We start from the raw sequence: 19,228 nt of genomic DNA on the forward strand, positions 1-19,228 counted from the left end.
TGCTCAAGGTCAGAGGACCCCCTCTTCTGCAGCATGAATGCTTTCTTCACTACAAAGCTGCAGTGTGTACGGGTTTGTGTGTTACACTCACATGTGCATATGCACGGGTAGCCGAGATCCATCTTGGGTGTCACTCTAAGGAGCCGCCACCTTGTTTTCTGTGAGATGACTGGTATCCCTCAGGGATGCTGGAGCTCAATTTGGATAGGATAGTTAGCCAATGCGCTTCAGGGATCTGTCTCCACTCCCCATTCACCCTGCCCCCAGTGCTAGGGTTACAGACCTGCATCGCCGTACCCAGCTTTTGTGGGGGTGCTAGGGATCACACTTGGGCTCTCACGCTCGTGCAGCAGGTACCTTACGGACTGACCCATCTCCCCAGCCCCAGCTGTGAGAATTTTGCATGGATGCTATCTTAGTCCTTGTCTACTAGAGTATTTTCTTGTGAGAGTGTTGACTTTTTTCAAAGGCCTTCCTTCTCTGTGTCTATTGAGATGGTTATGTGGTCAGAGTAAATGACTTTAACATCTGGCTGATCTACAGGTGTTACAGCGGCTGCATTCCTTGAAGGGCCTTCTTTTGAGCTAGTGTTAGGCCTGAGTGGTCAGGGGTGGGATCCTCTGGACCAAACAGAGGCCCAAGCCTATCCCAGTTTCCCTGTGGCTCTTCCTGACTTGTCCAGCATCTACTGGCGGCCTGCAGATCTGTCAAAGATCAGGGGTACAGGATGAGGGAGGCTTCTAGAGCTCAGGCTGGGAGGGGGACAGAAGATCGAGAGGCCTGACACCCAGAGGCCTTGATGACCTGAGAAAGTCTTTCGTACTGTAAGCCACAGCTTCCAGGCTTCTTAGGGCTGGCAATGACATGGGCTGCTGAGGGGACAGCTCAGGCTACCACTGCCTCCTTAAGAGGAAGTCTCAGAAGGCCTGCTGCAGGTCCTTCCAACTTTCCCTAAGAATAAGGTTACCCAGGAAGGAGGCCACTGGTTCCCTGCAGGACACCTCCACTAGAGTCATCTGTCCCCCCACTGGCAGCTCAGCTCCTGCCCTATGCCATACTTAAGGCCACCAGACCTCCTAACCGATAAGGACCCCCGCTCCAGCTCCCAGGATAGTATCTGGGAACAGCAGGGCCTCCTGTGCCGAATGGTCAGGCCACCAAAGCCTTACTTGTTAGGCTGGGCAGCTTCTTAGAAACCTCTGGGAGGTCATGGCAAGGGAACAGCTCAGCTCAACTTTGAAACACAAGTGTCCCTAAATCTGGGGGTCACTGGAAGGACCAGTGCAAAGACAGGATCTAGAGGAAGAGTCACCCCAGCATTGTGGTCAATCGATGTGGTGGGGATGCACTGGGCTGACAGCCTCGGGACACTGATCTAAAGATACAGCACAATGTGGGCAGCATCCCCGGTCATCGCTGTCTGGGGTGAGGCTCTCCAGCAGAGGGAACGTCAAGTACAGCAGCGAGCACAGGAGAGCCTCACACTGCTCGTGAGCACAGAGCTTCACATTGCTCATGAGCACAGGACCCAGCAGGCCTGCCCCCGAGTCCCTGCCACTAGACTACTGGAGAGCAGATCGCCAAAGCTGCCTGGACCCAGACCTTACCTCTTAGGGGACAAGAGAAGCAGCAGACTGCAGCTCTCACACGCCAGGCCCCTGGAGGGAAGGCAGACACTCTGGCTGGCCATTTCCTTCTGCCCTAACCATGTGGCTGCTGTTCCAGAAGGCTCTGAAGGCTTAGAAACAGTCACCTTCAAAAGCTGCCACTTGGTAGCTTGGGTGAGACTCTCTGGAACAGCTGCTACCTCCCTGGCAGAAGGCCCAAGTGCCGGCTGCTGCTCTCAGCCTCAACCCCGAGGACAGACGGCTCGGCCATGTCACACCTCTGGGCAAACGCTGGCAGTCCAGAGACCTAAGACATCAGCACAAGGGTCTGGCGAAGCTCACAGAATAAAGAGGCTCCCACAAAAGTCCAAATCACCACCAATACATTTATTTGAGGAGATGGGGTCATCTATCATGAGGGGAGGACTAGACATTGGCCTGCGTGACCCGTGTGTATTCACACACTGCACAGGTGACAGAACCCTCACACTTGGTGTCAGCGTCACAGACAAGCGAATGAGAGGGATAGTCTTAGCAGTCACATGATTTCCCAATCAGGAGAAGGCACTGCCCTTCAATCAGAAAAGTAGTGTTGAGGACAAGGGCCGGACACGGCGCTAGCCTCCCAGCACAGGCCCAGGCATGACGGTGCCCTATTTACAAAGCAGGAACGGGTGCTTCTGGCTGAGTGGCAGGGTGAGCTGAGCTGGAGGTGGAGGGACCTGATCCCATAAGCCTTTGCCCATGACCTTTGCCTCCACAGCCTTTCTCTGCCCTTGTACAAGATAGATTCAAGTACCTCCGGGCAGGAGGGGATTCTTCCCCACCTCTGCTCCCCAGGCGTCCTCAGGTCCCAGGTGAACCACCTCCAGCAGCCCCACATCTGGACAGACACATGGCAAATATGGACATGAAGCCGGACTGGGCTGGAGTCCCCCAGGCCCTCACCAGGGGTAGGCCAAGACCCCATAAATGTTTGGTCAGGCGACTTAGGTTACTCAAGGGCAAAGCATGATCCTGATGACACCCGGCGGAAAAGCAGGCTGGAGCCACGGAAGAGCTGGCCCTGCAGGAGAAAAGGAGCAGTCAGTGGGAACGAGGCCGTACATCCTCAGAGTAAAAGAAGAAGAGGCTCAGAGGCCCAGAGCCACAAGAAAGGGTGCAAAGGACAACACACAATCATGAAAGCAGGGACAGATGCTGCCTTTACCAGCAAGACTAATTCAGGGTTGGTCCGGTCCACAAAGCAAGTTCATGGCCAGCCTGAGCAACTTAGTGAAACCCTGTCTAAAAATAAAAAGTAAAAGGGGGCCAGGCGGTGGTGGCACACGCCTTTAATCCCAGCACTCGGGAGGCAGAGGCAGGTGGATCTCTGGGAGTTGGAGGCCAGCCTGGTCTACAAGAGCTAGTTCCAGGACAGGCTCCAAAGCTACAGAGAAACCCTGTCTCGAAAAACCAAAAAAAAGAAAAAAAAAAAAAGGTAAAAGGGGGATGAGACCAGTTGCCAGACAGGAAGTATAGGCAGGGAAATGAGAACAGGAGAATTCAGGGAAGAGGAAAGCCCATTCCTCTGCATTCCTGTCCGACTACAGAAGGAGCAAGATATGACTATACTGCTGAAGAAGGTACTGAGACATGTGGCTAACACAGATAAGAATAATGGGAAAATATAAATTATAAGAGTTAATAAGAAGCCTGAACTAATGGGCCAATCAGTTTATGATTAAAAAAAAAGAGGGGGGGAATGAGAGATAAGCAGTGGTGGTGCACACCTTTAGTCCCAACGCTCGAGAGGCAGAGTCAGGCTGATCTCTGTGAGTTCCAGGACAGCCAGAGCTAGACAGAGAAACCTGCTCTTGAAAACCAAACCAAATCAAAAATAAATAAATAAATAAACAAAAAAAAAAGGGAAGCTGAAAATGGATCTAGCTCAGTGGTAGAGTGCTTGCCTAGCACGCACAAGGCACTGGGTTCACTCTCCAAACGAAAGTGTTCCCTTATGCCTGGGGGCTCTAGTACCTATGGCTGAGCAGGAACCTCAGCCCCAACCCTGCAGGAACCCTCCTGCTCTCCGAATCCCCATGGGGAGGCTGAGAGGTGCAGCCCAACTAGTGCTGCTGGAGGGAACTTTGCCTCTTACTCTGCTTCTCCCTCCGAGAAAAGATTAATTTTTTAAAATGGTTATTGTGTGTGCATATGCTGGGGGTGAGGTGTGCATGCACTAGGGCTCACGTGTGCAGGGCAGAGGACAACTTTGAGGAGTCAGCTCTCTCTCCTCCACCTTTGGGTGGATTCTGGGGATGAACTCTGGCTGTCGGGCTTGCAGAGCAAGCACCTTTACCCACTGAGCCACCTCACCCCGGGGATTCCACCTATTCTCTACCTAAAGGGCACTCGGCACTCTTGGCTCTTCTCAGGCCAGAGCTTCATTTGACTGGTAGCAAAGTAAAGCCAAGAAAAGGCAAGCACCTGCCCCTAGTCATGAGCTTGGTCCCTGGCCACTGACCCCCAAAAGCTATAGCCAAGCAGGAGGCTTCAGTACAGAGCCCCAGAAACCATGGCTGTCCCTGCCAGACTCCCATCAGACCCAGCTGAACTTGAAGATCCCCCAGGTCCAGAAAGGGCCCATGAAGGAGTTTGGCTGAAGGCATCCCAGACGCCCTTCTTACTAGGGGAGTGAATTCTTGGTCTCTGCTAGCTACCAACTCCAAAGAGGGTACAGCATTTATTTTTTCGAGACAGTGTTTCTCTGTGTAGCTTTGGAGCCTGTCCTGGAACTAGCTCTTCTAGACCAGGCTGGCCTCGAACTTACAGAGATCTGCTTGCCTCTGTCTCTGAGTGCTGGGATTAAAAAGCGTGTGCCACCACCGCCTGGCCCTTTGCTCACAGGTTTTCACTGTTGCCCAGGCCCTGAACTTCAGCCTCATGTGACTTTCTCCTCTCAGCCAGAGCTGAGACTACTTAGTACCTACTTAGTACTGAGGCCTTTTTGAAAGGTGACCTTGTGAATGTCTCAGAGCAGGTAGAGCAGGTGTGTCTCCTTTACCCTCTCACAAGCCAGCTCCTCCAGAGCAGCCAAGAACACCTCCCCATACACACCGCTTCCAGCTGCTCACCTGCACGCTCAGGTACTTCCAGCAGTGGATCCAGGACTTGAACACAGGGGAATAAGGAGGGAGTCCAGCCTGCAGCCTGGAGGGAGAACAGGGGTCCTCAGACACATCGTCAAAGAGGGCAGAGAACTCAGGCGCTGTGCCCTATGCCCACCCCGACACCATGCTAACCCACAGGAAATTATGTGTAGGTGGAGGGGCTGCAAGGGCTCATCTGGATATCCCCGCAGCCTTGGCAGGGGGCTAGGTGGAAGGGTACACACTTACCCACAGTTGTTCACAGCCATGAGATCTCCAACAAGCAGGAAGGGGTAGGTCAGCATGCTTACTGCAATCTGAAAGACAGACAGACCTCAGTGCCAGCATGCCCCTTGCCGGGTCCTCCAGGCCCAGTGAGACCTGCCTCCAGCCCACCCTGGCCTAAGAAGGCAGTCAGCAGGACTTACCCCCATCACAAACTTGGTATAGCTCCTGATGGCCAGGGCCTGGCTGAACTGTAGACAGAAAGGAAGCAGTGTTTACCACAGGGATGTTAGGGGCAGACTTTAGGTCTGTGGTACCCTCACCTGGCCTCATCTCACCCTCCACACCCCCTTTTCCAGGGCGATTCCTGTAGATGAGGATGTATCTCCACAAAACTGCTTTAATTTGTAGACACTGAACGGGCGGGGAAGATCCACCCACCAGTCTCCCCCAGGACCATGAATGACCAAATGATTCCCTCCCCTATCCTTCCAGGTCTGGCCATTCCTGCTGTCAGAACCCTAACCTGTTGTGAGTCCCTAATCCTTATCTTGCTTGAGCAGAAGCCATCAAACTATCAAGTGCCCAGGCCTTCTGATGCTTGACCCCTGCAGGTGAGGTCTGCAGGCTGACACAGAGGGCACCAGCTGGCCCAGGATAGCACACCTGTGCTGCCAGGACCAAAGGTCACTATGGTCACGGAGGGGCAGCCTGGGATGGCCTTGACTACATATTCTCCTGCCTCTGCTCCCAAGTGCTGTGATTACATGCCAGGCCACAGTGAGATTTTTTTGTTTGATTTTTGAGACATGGTTTCTCTGTATAGCCCTAGCTGTCCTGGAACTCACTCTATAGATCAGGCTGGCCTCAAACTCCAAGATCCCCTGCCTCTGCCGCCCGAGTGTTGGGATTAAAGGCGTGTGCCACCACTGGCCGGCTCACAGTGGGTTTTAAAGCAGGATGTCTGAAGGTTAAAGAACTGTAGCTACTAGCTGCCCTCATCTGCCAAAGCTTTGGATAAACCAGGGCCCACTTCTAACACTACAGAGACCGAATTCCTTTACTTTATCTCAGGCAGGGGTCAGGGTATCATTTCCCCAGCGCCAGGGACAATCAGGGCCCCCTCTCATCCAGGTCAAGAAAATCCCCAAGTCCCAGCCTGTCCCAGCCCCTGGGCGTCAGCACACAGAAAGAAAGGCAAGCCCTTGTTCCAACCAACCTGGGAACCTGGATTCTGGTCGTTCCCCAGCCCCCCTGGGGTGTCACTCACGCTGTCATCCACCAGGTAGGCATTGATGAAGTGGGCCAGCAGGTTACAGCCCCACAAGAAAACCACATCGCCCAGGAGGTGAGGGATTAAGCCGCTAAAAAAACAAGGTGAGCAGAGATGAGCAGGGTCGAGACCCAGGAGCTGGGAAGGCTGCATCCAGCTTACACCTGCAGCACCCAGGCCCAGCCTTGGGGAGGCCTGGGGGAACAGCGGCGGTCCTCCTCCCACATGGAGGTCTTAGGTGTCACAAACTGATGAGTGGTATCATAAGCTTCCCTCAGAAGCCCTGGTGTCCCAGTGTGATAGCAGCCACACCTGGCAAATACAGGTCACAAAGGAATGCCTGGCAGCTGGCAGCTTCTCCTGGTCACTCACCAGACCAACTCTCAGTGAACCACTCAGTGTCTCTGTCCTTCACCCTGGAATGTTCCACCAACAATGCGTCATGCATGTGCTTGCAATGCACCATGCAAGTGTTTGCAATGCACCACACAAGTGCTTGCAAGGACAGCTTCCCTGTGGAGATGGCCTTCAGGGCAAATCACTCTCTGGATCACAAGGTTCCCTGCGAAGTTGCTGAGGTGCCAGAGAGATGGCCAGGCAGTTTAGAGGGCTCTTGCTCTTACAAAGGACCCGGCTTGACTTTAGTTGTAGGGATCTGAGACTTCCTCTGGCACCATGGCTCCTGTGTACGCCTGGCACACACAAACTCACAGGCACACACATAAAAGCAACACACACAAAAATTAATCCAAGAAAGTTAACTAAGTCACACACCAGTGTTCGGAGGGCAGTCAACAAACATCTCAGCGGAGGCATCACTCTCCAGTGGGTGCAGAGACTGTACCTATATGCATCCCTTCTCCAAAGCCACCCACAACAAGCATGTGCTGCGAGGACCCCAGTCACGAGCTGCCCAGGGCTGGAGTGTCACAATCTGATGGACCAGGCACTTGAAGCCACACTCTTACACAGGGTGTGAGTACAGGGATGGATGGGTTTCTCAACCTTGCTCCATCGCCATTTAGAGCTGAGCAACACTTAACTGATCGAGGGTGTGTTACTTGTCTTATTCTAGCAACAAAATGTTACCTACAACTGGTCTGTTCATTTCCTCGTATCACGTTAATGCAGTTTGTATCTTACTCCTAGCTTTTGGGGTCAGGCATTTTAAGCAGTTGGAAATTAAACGCGGACGATTTCAGCATTCACTGGAACTCCCTCCAGGTACTATCTGTGTTTCTGTGTTATTATTTCCACTTGCATCTTTATCTTCTTTACTTTTCTGATCCCCATGCTTCTACTCTAGTAAGTGGCATTTTTGTCAAAGCTGGTCTCCGACAATGCGCATGACCACTGTATGCCACTGCCTAGACCTTCAAGTAGCAAAACAAAAGCCACACTGTCAGCCTGCCTCCTTGGCTGCCTGACACATATTCTTTCTGAAAAGTCTTTATGGTCTGATCTTTCTTTGTGGTAAGTAAGCTGGGCTCAAAACCAACAGTGCCGGGTCTGTGGCCCTCAGGAGATCATATACCCAGAGATACAGGCCTCTGTCCCTCTGTTAATGGCTGCTCTGTGGAAACATAGGCCCAACAGGGTCAGGTTTTCTGACTTGTTATAAGAAGTCAGAAACATGGACTTCTGAGCAAATCATACTGAGCATTCAAAGTCCACTAATTGTCAGAACAGAGCCCCACTGCCAACACCCAATCCTTAGTCCAAGTCGTAGCTTGACAGTCACCTTTGGCAACGACGCCAAGGACTATGCAGAACTTTCTGAAGTCGAGTTCTGTGTCCCTGGCAACCCCAGAGCCCAGATGAGGCCTGGCAGGGGCTGGCTAGCTCCTCCTCTCCCTAGCATGAGATTGTGTGTGTGGTGCTGGGTACAGAGCCTAGGCCCTCAGGCACGCCACGCTCCATGTCCCTTTTCACCTAAGCTATGACCCTTCCAGGTCACATGGGCAGCTCTGGTCTCCACCATGCTATGGAGTGCAACACAGCTGGGCAGCAGCTGCTGAGCCTGGCCCACTCTGTAGTGAGGAGGGCACACCTGTTAGCGGAGCCATGTGTGGCTGGTACAGGGATAGACTCACGTACACGAAGAATCCCAGCAGTCCCTCCTCCTTGAAAATCTTTCCAATGGAGCTCAGGACACCACTGGGGAGGCAAAATGGAGACAAGGTCATCTAGCAAAAGGCCACCCTCCAGCCTTGCTCAGATCAGCAAGCACAAGCCAGAGTGGGAGTCTGTCACCAGGAAGGACCCCAGGGGAGAAGCAGCCTTCTTTTGGGGTGAGATGAATTTATTAAACCACTCATGGACGCTGGGGCGCAGCAACCCACGGGGCAGAAGACAGAAAGGCGAGTGAGAGCAGACAAGATCAACTGCACCGGGCAGCAGAGGACACTGCATCTGGAGGGCCTGGGGTCAACCCAGGAAAACACACTTCAGTCCTCTCACTCAGCAAGCCTGGGGTCAAGAGCCCTGCGGCTGCCTGCAGATTAGCGGGCAGGCTACGGCTTCCTGGCTTTGCAGCCACCTCTGACCTGTGGCTGGAAACAGCTGGCCTGCACAGAGGCGCTGCAATGCCCAGGTGGAAGAGGCAGGCGTACAAGCCTGGTGGCGGCTCCCAGCCCTATCATACCCTCTGTTCTTCTCGTGACGGTGGCCTGACCCACTGGGGTTTCAGCCAAGCTGTCCCTTCGGGTCATTTACCAACCTTATATCTCAGTCTGGGGAATCAACTCCCATGAGTGAACCCAAAGCCAAGCATCCTGGCTGTAGAAAACAACCCAAGTCAGGAAACAGCAGCGGAAAAGGCTGTGTGCTTGGGCCTCCCGGCCTGAGCTGAATCTGGGTGTATGAGGAGAAGGGAGCTTCTCAGTGGCGGATGAGAAGAGCAGAAAGCCAGGTTTTGGGAGCCAGAAAAACTGAGGGGCTCAGGAGGGAACCCCAGCTCACACCTAACCCAAACAGACTCCAGCACAGGGCATTGAGGCTCCGCACTCCACTCTGCAAGGAGCTGAGGCTCATTTAGAAAATCACGGGAGGCAGGGACTTTCCTCAGAAGTGAGTCGGTAAACAAGCTATCCCCCGCCAGAAGAATACATTCAAGAATTACCTACCTGTACTTGGCCTCCCGTCCCACAAACTGTACCATGCAGCGCATTGAGATGACTGAGGAGAGAGAAAGCACTGGGGTGACCTGGAGGGAAACTGCTGGCACCCGACCCCTGGGGCATCCAGTGCAGCTCAGGAGAGGTGGCCCTCGGACCCCACAGCCACAGTATCGCCTGTGGAAGGGCACAGCCAGTCTCCTCCCTCCCAGCCCCCCGCCAGTCTTCCCAGTCATCATCTACCACTGCTTCTGTTGTGTCCGGGAGGGACCAGCCCACCCCACCCACTGCGCTGTAGCGGGCTCAGCAGCAGGGCCTCACCATGTAAAGGATGGGCCAGCATGCGCGACACACACTGCATCATCATCTCATAGGACGTCTGTGAGAGAGGAGGTGGAGACGTCAGGCTTCTACCCACAGGGAAACAACTCGGATTCCCTCCTCAGGCCTGAGTCTACCACAGATGCGGCCCGCCCCCACCCTGCGGCTCCCCGAGGTGTACTGCCACCCTGGGCCAGAGCAGCTTCATGGACTTTAGGGAAGGAGATCCCCTGCAGTGTCCACCTGGGGATGAGAAGTCTCCTCTCTGTCCCTTGGCACCAACCTCTTTCACAACTTTCCTCAGCGAAGTCTTCATGTCGTCCTTATTGGAAACCTGCTCCATCTCGTCTGGAGGGAAAACCTGGCCACAGACAGAGTCATGAGTCAGATGAGCGCCTAAGGGGCAAAGACACCATAAAGCTGCCACAGCTATGGGAAAGAGGGAGGACTGTGGGGTAGGGGCCTCCCAAGCACAAGCCCAGGGGCTATGCACTGGAGTCTGCGTGGAGATGTGGGACCAGGGCCGGCAGACTGCACCTGACCTTGACCGGAGCCTGGGGAACCCTGGGTCACTGCTCACCTTCTTCATGCTGCCCCGGGTGACAGTGGACAGGGCGTTGGACATCAGGCGGGGGCTCAGGCCCCGGAACAGCCCTATCTTCCCATCCACCTGGACAATGTACTTGGCTGTAAGAAGGCAAAGAGGGTGGCATCACGCCCAGCCCAGGACACCACTGCTGGACCACACACCCAGACGAGTGGTTTCCCAACACTGCTAAACGCAGCCAGGGTGTGTGTCCAGGGTCTGACACAAGCCAGCTCCGACCCCAAGTGTCACCTGATCTGTCTCTTTTGGTAAAACGCTCCACCGTTCTTCTGACAAATAAGCCCATCTGACTTCTTTCGTGCTTCCTTTCTTTCTTTTCCTTAGCTTTGAAAACTACTTGGCAAACTCAACTGTCGTTTCTCAACTCAGCAGCTGGAATGCTGTAATCCAAAACCAATTTCAGCTGCTTTTATTTTTCTTGGGGTGGGGGTGGGGTGCCCACAAGCAGAGATGACCTTCCCTACCTAAGGGAGGGGGAAAGGAAGGGCATGGTTAGTTAGACAGGCCTAGGAAGGTCTGTGGGCCACGCTGTAACTGTTACCATGCTGTGCTGTACCTAGGACACTTGACACCTCTGGCTCCTGTTAGTAAGGGACACGGCAGAAACAGAGCAGCACTGGGGGGGAGACCCCGGATGGTCAGGTGGCAATCGGGACTTCCTGTCCCCACTGCTGTATGTCACACTCAGTGTGACATGTCTTGCACTCCCTACTTTACATTTAATCCATGTTCAAGAAGGTAACGTGCTTCTCTAAACCCTGGAAGCCAACAGAATATTCCCTCAATTGGATCCCCTTTCAGACCTGTGACGTCAGCTCTCTAGCACAGAACACAAACATGACGCACACAGGCAGTGACGAGCACGTGTGCCCTTTTCTCCTCTGCAGCATAGCTGCCAGGTGACTCCACGTCACACCCAGCAAGGGCTTCTAGGGACAGGCGGTACACCTGTTACCTGCATAAACAGCTTCCTGAGGAGGGGGGCAGGGAAGGAGGAGATGAGGGTGCCAGAGGCTAGACAATGAACTGAGCAGAGCTCAGCCCTGGACTGAGGAGCAGGCTCTCACAGAACCAGCTCCCAGATTTCCCCACTTCTGTGCTCAGCTGTCCAGTACAAGGAGACAGCACTGTCCAGAAGCCTTCTTCAGAGCTGCGCCGTCCCAACTCCTCAAGCCCTTTCTGCAGAGCCTGCAAACCCCCAGGGATTCCAGCCTTACACCACACAATGTCCACAGCTGTGGGGGAGGAGGAGACACTGGCCAGACAGTTCTAGACAGCCAGACAGCCGGCACTTCCTGATCCAGGAGCAGCCAGTGTCCAGAAGAGCCCAGCAGACATCCGTTCTTGACATCTGATCTGAAACATTTATAAAACCTGGGTGGGGGCACCCCAGAACCTGGCTCACACTAGCAAGGAGGGACCCTTAGATGAAGGTCAGGACGGTCCCATGTGAACAGGCATGACATCAGACATGAGTCCTTCCTAGCGGCGCCAGCTGCCATGGACAAATCTGAGAAAGCTGGGTTACCACGTGTCTGCGCTCACTATCTTTGTGTACAATGGTGGGTGGGGGTGCTCTATTTGCATAGTTCCCCCGACATCAATGATCTTAAAGAAACACAAACACATGTCCCCACAAAATGGCCATTCTACCTGGGCCTCGATGCTACACTCAGAACTGGAGGCAAAATTGGAAAAGAACCTGACCTGTGGTTCTGCCAACATTTAATGTGTGTTGGAGAAGGTGGCTCAGAGGTCAAGAACCAGGTTATGTAGCAAGGGAGATTCAGAAAGAACATTCTAGATTAGCCAAATGGGTAAGAGAGGTCCGTAATGGGACTCAGGCAGTAAACTCGGAAAGGCATTTTAAGATCCCTTGTGCTGGCAGGAGGGGACAGGGAGACACAGCTATGGCAGATCCTACCATGTCCTAGCCAGCTGTCACCCACAGCCTGAGAACAACAGCGCAGCCAGAGAGGTGATATCTCGTCAGACCAACCTCCCCACAGGGAGGAACCAGTGCCATTCGTGGGGCTGGAGCAGACAAGCGGTTGCACAAGTTTGCGTATCTATAGAGAATTCCCCCACCACCACCACCAATGCCCAGTTCTAGAAACAGCCTGTGTCCTGCAGCCTGGGCTGCAGCACCAATAGGCTCCCACCCAACTCCTCTGCCTCGGGCCACTCTCAGGTCCCCTCCTTGGAGCTGGCTCTAGCTCCTGGTGCCAGGCTGCACAGCAGGCTCCCAAGGCTAGTTGGGCCTGTGGCACTCACCGTAAGTGAAGAAGCTCGGCAGGTAGAGGACCTTCCTCCCCAGCACATTGGTCCCAAGGGTGGGGGGCATCGGCTCATGACCCACCTTCAGAATCAACAGACAAAGGACAGGGTCACTCTAAGGCACCTCCCTCGCTGCTACCTCCTACACATGCGCAACTAAACTACACCTCCCTGGGAGCACCAGCTGATACCCTTCATCAATGCCTAGACTAAGGTCCCACCCTGGCCTCAATCCCACAATCTAGATGCTAGATGATCTCAGTACACACACTGGCTTACATTTCATTACTTAAGAGCCTTTTGCTACATTGTAGTTTATGACTGTGTGCAGGATGGAAGGAGGGATACATTTTACTACTTAAGAGCCTTTTGCTACATTGTAGTCTATGACTGTGTGGAGGATGGAAGGAGGGAGATTGAGATGTCCGTGCTCAGAGGACAACTTTGTGGAGCTGATTCTCTTCTGCTCTGAGGTGGGTTCCGAGATAGAACTCAGGTTGCTTTATTACACTTGTTTTACATCCCTGTGTATTTGTGTACGGGCACACACATCCAGGTGTGCAATGGAGGTCAGAGGACAATTTGCTGAGCTGGTTCTCTCCTTCCACCATGTAGATCCTTTGGAGTCAATACAAGTCCTCGGGTGTCTTTACCCAGAGTCATCTCATTGGCCCAGAGATACACATTTAAGTTTGTTTGGTTTTTGAGACAGGGTTTCTCTGTGTAGCCTTGGCTATCCTAGAACTCAGCTCTGTAGGCCAGGCTAGCCTCGAACTCAGAGATCTGCCTGCCTCTGCCTCCCAAGTACTAGGATTAAAGGTGTGTGCTACCACTGCCCGACTGTTTAAATTTTTTTAACACTTAACTTATGTGCACTTGTGTGTCATGGCATACAAGCGGAAGTCATAGGACAATTTGCAGAAACTGGTTCTCTTTCTGTCATGCGGGTTCTGGAGATCCCCCACCCAAGACTGGGTTTCACTGTGTAGTGTCCTGGAACTCAGGGTTCTGGGGCTTGAACTCAGGTCATCTATCACAATTGACAGCAATGTCTTTACTAATCCGCTGACCTGCAGCCCCCTATCCTCTGAGATGAATCTATTCATTCCCATCTTCAGGAGAAAACTTCATTCCTGCCTAATTCCCACCACAATGACAAAACGGCAGCCTTGGGTCTCAGCTCTGCTGCCAACTACCCGGTTCCTCTATGGCTCCGGCAAATACCTCCCCATCTGTCCCTGCCAGTCCCAGGCTTAGCAAGCAAGATCTCAATCACCCTGTATCCCGAGGACAAGAGGGCCTGTTTCCGCAGACTGTAGAGCAGAGCATTATCACCGAGGATCTGTCTGTCCCACAGAGGGCCAGCAAGAGGACTGAGTCAGCCACACCTACATGAGGCCCCTGTGGAGGGGCCAGGGTGCTAATATTTTGCCAATCAATGAGAAACTTCTACCAGCAGGTGAGGGGTACAGACCAGTGCCTATGTGGGGGTGAGGACACCATACTTGGCACAAGGGTGGCACACTAGCCTTGTGCCCTCAGCACAGACCGGAGTGGCACCTGCTGGATGTGGCAGAGGACAAAGCCCACAGTTTAGGAGGCCTGGCCTTGTAAACCACACTGGCCCTTTGCTGCCTGCTGCTGTTTCTTTATCTTCATTAGGAAGGGGTTTCAAAGTTTACCCTGTTCCTGTGGGTGTGCCTCTGAGACATACTAAAGATGACTGCTCGCAAATGTTTAATTCTTATTTTATTATCATTGTGTACGTGGACCTCTGGAGTCAGATTTTCTCTTGACACCTTGATTGTAAGTTCCAGGGGTTGAACTCACACCCTCAGGTTTGAGCAACGAGTGGCCTACCTGCCGCTAACCATCTCACAGACCCCGACTGTAAAATTTCAAAACCCTTTCATTGTGAGGTCTTTAAAATTAAAAAGTGCAGCCTGCAGAGCTTATCCAGGGAAGAGTCAGGTGAGCCAGGCAAACAGCTTTCCCTTCCAGAGTTTTTCTTCTAGTCTGAAGTTCCTGCCATCTTCCTTCAGTAGTGTTGGGTCCTTCCTCTGTGCTCCTAACTTGCAGCCCCAGGCTCTTGCTACAGAGCTGTCCTCCCAGGCTCACCTCTCCAGCTCCAGCCCAGCCCTGAAACCTGTCCCCCAGCCACACATGCTCACGGCACCCAAATCTGCTGAGTGCATTTTCTTGATTTTGACCCCAGACAGGGTTTCTCTGTGTAGCCCTGGTTGTCCTGGAATTCGCTCTGTAGACCAGGTTGGCCCTGAACTCACAGAGATCCACCTGCCTCTGCCTCCCGAGTGCTGGGATTAAAGGCATGCGCCACCACCGCCTGGCTGAGAGTCTATTTTCGTAATGTCCACCAAAGGCACACTGTTAGCCACGATCAAGTTCTCCATGATCTGTTCCCAAGTCATGCTCACCCAAATGTGTTTGTGTGTGTCCTGACCACATCTAGCATTGTGAACCTAGTACCAGCAGAGCCAGTTCACCACCTTCAAGCCTGTGCCACCTCCACCCTGACACCCACAGTCTTGATCTAAGGCCTTACGTTTTCTTCCCCTCCACCCTGACACCCACAGTCTTGATCTAAGGCCTTACGTTTTCTTGCCCTCACTGTAGGCAACCTCCATCTAGCACTGCACACCTGCTCCCTGCAAAAGACAACCTGTCATTATTATTACTTTTTTTCAGTGTTACTCTGATTGCTAAGCTATATCCATTAAGCTCTCGCCCTTAGCTGTCACCCCCCAACAGAGCTCTCCAGTCCACACCCCTGCCATCGAGGTCTCACTGCCCTTGGCACTCCCACTCATTCTCCAGGTCCTTTTCCAAAACCCTTTTATGTCATTCTTCTTTTCAGACCTGCACACTAACACCACCCAGTGATAAGCCACTTCCCACTGCCCTCCCATGAAGCCCACCCATTCCTGGCACCCAGCAGTCCTCCCACCCCACCCCACAGACACTCCACCTGCCATTGTAAGGTCCAGCATTCAACTCTTAACCCATCAGCTCAACTCAAAATACCTCCAAAGCGCAGTCAGTGTCTCTCCTAAGCTGAGGCTCAGCATGCTGGAAAACCTAATGCTGTAATGCCCCATCAGCCACCTCCAAACCTGTCAGTTTGATGCCCAGTGGCCCTGATTGCGTCTTCTCATTGCTTGTCATATTTTCTAGTCAAATTCCAGTTTCTACATCCCCATCCCCCATCCCCCAGAGCTTCAATGATTCCCATTCTCAAGGCCTTCTTATTCCAAACGCATTCCTGATTCTCTCAGTTCTATTACAAGGACAGTAAAATCTCACACCCACTTGCCTTAAATCAATCCTCAGATCTTAGCTGGGTCTCCATCTCAATTTTCACTACCCATCCTCCACTCCTCTGAACTGGAAATTTCTAGAAAACATCTCTGGCTATCAGTCTGAGACTGAACCATGCCAATCAAAGTGTCCCCACCTCCATCACACCCACTCAGTTCTGCCAAATGAACACGTTCTTCCACCTCCCCCATCCCCCATCCTGCCTTTATCCTCCCATCATCCTCTTTCTGAACTGCATCGCTGGCAACAAGAAAAACAAACACACAAAAACGTTATAAGCCCAAGCATCCTCGAGTCTAGGCATCCCTACCTTGGCTCCGGTTTTAGCTGGCCCTTACCTATTGTGCCTATCCCACTGCCCTTTCTGCCCATTCCCACCCACGCAGACACAACCACTGCAATTCCATTTCCTTCCTCTCCTAAATGCGTCATCCCCTTCCCCCTGAAAGCCGCTTTCTGGCTCCCCTCTCCAGACTCGTCGCTACCGCCGCTCTATTCCCCCAATGCGGAGGCCCCTTCTCCCACCAAATCTGTCGTCGCCATCAAATCCACAGCCCCCTTCTCAAGTAAACCGATCGCTCTTTCCTGTTGCATTCTCTCCCAGATTTTTGGCTCCAGTACCCACTCCTTTGTCCCTCAAAAGCGCTTTTATCCATCCCTATAAATCCAGAGCCCCGTTGTCCTCTGCCCCAAATGGATTCACCTTTTAAACACTTTGCTTACGTCCCCAGCCCTCCTCTTTTACCAAAACTTCTCGGCCCTCCCCCAGCTCTGTGGTTACTTCTCGCACCCCAAATCCATTACCCTTCGTAATCTCAAGCCTACTGCCTCCGACTATATATCTCCCATATCTTATCGCCCCCCTCCTTGCACCCCCAATCCCCTCCTATCCCACGTCTGTCTCTCGCGTCCCTTAGCCCCCTCCCTGAACCCCCAAATCTCTTCCTACTCCACATCTGTCACCCGCGTCCCTTAGCCCCTTCCTGCACCCCAAATCCCTTCCCTTCCCACGTCTGTCACCCGCGTCCCTTAGCCCCCTCCCTGCACCCCCATATCGCACACCCCCATCGCCATCCTCCCGCGGCGCCCATCGGCCGCACCTGGATCAGCAGCTTCACATAGAGCAGCGGGTGGCTCAGAGCCGTCACGCCCGCGCCCAGCGCCACGAACAGCGCCTCGGTGGTCGGGGCGTTGTCCCCGGAGCCCGGACCCCCCGCGCCGCCGTCCATCCTGCGCGCCGACGGCTGAGCCGCGGGCCGAGGGTGGCGAGGGTGAGCGCGGTGCGCGGGCGGCGGGTCGCGAGCGCGGGCCTCGACTCCCGCCGGCGCGCCGCCGCGAGCTCCTGCTCCTGCTCCGGCTCCCGCCATCCCCGCGGCGCCGCCGGGAGCCCAAGGCGCCACTTCCGGGTCCGAAGCCCCCATGGCGCCAGGCGGCAGGACACTCCCCGTCACGTGGTGATAGGCACGCCCCCTCTGGCGTCAAGGGGCGGGGCCGGGCGGCACCACTCGCGCCGCGGGGAGAAGGGGGCGTGGCTGGCTGGCCTGTGCCATCCAGCACTGCTCTGCTGCCTTGCCTCGTCCGCCCGGAGCCCATTCTTGTGCAGCCCGCCCCTTTGCGGACCAGGCCTGTCGCCGCAGTTGTGCCTACTGATGAGCGCCTCTGCGGCCTGCCTCTGCGCCCCTCCAGCGAGCTCCCCGGGCCTGAGTAGAAACCCCTCAGTATTTGAGTAACTCATGGCCGGTGAGGGTTAGGAGAACCCGTGGCTTGTGCACTGGCGCAGGCCGCATGCTGGGTGTGTTTTGTAACTAAATAACTGGGCCTAGAGTAGCTCTGGTCTAGTGGCTGGAACACGGTGTTTTGCAGGGCTTAAGTGCAGTCCTCACAGCCACCTTCCTGGAAGGTGCTTCCTCCAGCGAGTGTCTTGTTTTTGTTTGTGACTTGATCCCACCTTTGAGCCAGCCCAGCAGCGCTCTGGTAGTCTAGCCTTGCCCAATAATATAATTTTCTGGACCTTAGCGTGAGCAGGCACATAGGCCCTTTGCCTGCCCTTAATTCTGTTGCTAGTTCATTCCTGAGGACAATCTTTAGCCAGGCATGTGCATCTGTTCATGATTGCCCACGAAAAAAGCCCATCACTGCCACCAACACCGCCTCTTCCGACAACAACCGGTTGTCATTTTCAGAACCTTACAGTTTCCCCTGCTAGTGAGCTTCTTCCACCTCCCATTCTGCTTCCCCTACCCAGACTTGTCCATCCTCCCCTGGGGGGGCAGTGAGTGGGGGCAGGGGAGGGTTTCACTTCACTGTATCATTAAACCTTCTACCTTTTCACAGACAGACTTTAAGTGATTTCCTCTTGCCTGGATTCTGATTTAACTTCTTTATGGGGACCTTCAAGTCAAGTTCATAGCGCAGGACTATACCCGGAAGACCGCTTTCCAGGATGAGGGAAGGGGAGGGATTTACCTCACCTTCCTGACACTTCCCCACCCAAATCCTTTCCTTCCGTGGGCTTTTCCTTGGCATTTCCCCCTAAGCCTTGCTTTTCTGTCTGAATCTGACTGCCCACCATTGGGCCCCGTGGCTCTTGCAGCCTGTGACTCCCTTACAGGGAGCTGTATTGTATTGGCTGGTATTAATGTCTGTCTTCCACGACCCCAAATATAGGGATGCATACAAAGTATATCTTCAGAGAAATCCTTCCTAAGTGAACGAACCAGACAAAGAAACTTAGATGCAAACAGTCAAGTGTGGTGGCTCACACTTGTAAACCAGCAGTACTCAGGAGGCGGAAACAACAGGATCAGGAGTTCAAGGCCAGCCTGGGCTGTGTACTCTGCTTCGTCAGTTTCCTTGACTGCAATTGATAGCTGGCTGTGGGCAATACAGGCTCTTTTAATGCAAGATACAAACCACATTGAAATTGTATGTGTGAGTCTGTGTTACAGACGACTTCAAAGGGTTACAAAGGCTCAAAATTCAAGGACTTCCAAGAGGCAATACCGGAGGCAGAGGCAGAGAAAGTCACTTCTCAGGTTAAATATTTACCAGTCGGAGAGCTGCTGAGAAAATGCCCAGAGCAGAAGGGTTGCAGGTCTGGCGGGGAGAGTGGAGTTGAAAAGGACGGGGTCCAGGCAGACGAGCAAATAGACGGGTGCGTGGCAGTTCACACAGGCTAACAACGGGCAGACAGACAGGTGCATGGCAGTTCACACAGGCTAACAACGGGCGGACAGACATGGACGGCAGTTCACACAGGCTAACAATGGGCGGACAGACAGGTGGATGGCAATTCACACAGACTGTATCAAGCACTGGGGACCCAGCCGAGCTGA

General features: G+C 53.6%; 1 protein-coding gene across 2 annotated transcripts; it reads right to left on the reverse strand.

Annotated features, from left to right (window-relative positions):
- Nucleotides 1-1,973: 1,973 nt before the first annotated feature.
- Nucleotides 1,974-17,344, reverse strand: Mtch1 (mitochondrial carrier 1). 2 transcript variants are annotated; one of them, XM_075979740.1, is made up of 12 exons: nucleotides 16,994-17,344; nucleotides 12,555-12,639; nucleotides 10,254-10,360; nucleotides 9,957-10,034; nucleotides 9,674-9,731; nucleotides 9,362-9,413; nucleotides 8,334-8,393; nucleotides 6,234-6,327; nucleotides 5,167-5,214; nucleotides 4,988-5,055; nucleotides 4,724-4,799; nucleotides 1,974-2,673 (listed from the first exon to the last, which is right to left on the reverse strand). In XM_075979740.1, exons 1-12 carry the CDS (start codon nucleotides 17,312-17,314, stop codon nucleotides 2,602-2,604), a joined length of 1,119 nt encoding a protein of 372 aa, XP_075835855.1. In that variant the 5' UTR covers nucleotides 17,315-17,344; the 3' UTR covers nucleotides 1,974-2,601. The 2 variants fall into 2 exon arrangements, with proteins under 2 accessions (XP_075835855.1, XP_075835854.1); XM_075979739.1 differs by having other exon boundaries at nucleotides 6,183-6,327; nucleotides 16,994-17,343.
- Nucleotides 17,345-19,228: the final 1,884 nt, after the last annotated feature.

Source organism: Microtus pennsylvanicus, chromosome 7, assembly GCF_037038515.1.
Source record: "Microtus pennsylvanicus isolate mMicPen1 chromosome 7, mMicPen1.hap1, whole genome shotgun sequence".
Classification (NCBI taxonomy): domain Eukaryota; kingdom Metazoa; phylum Chordata; class Mammalia; order Rodentia; family Cricetidae; genus Microtus; species Microtus pennsylvanicus.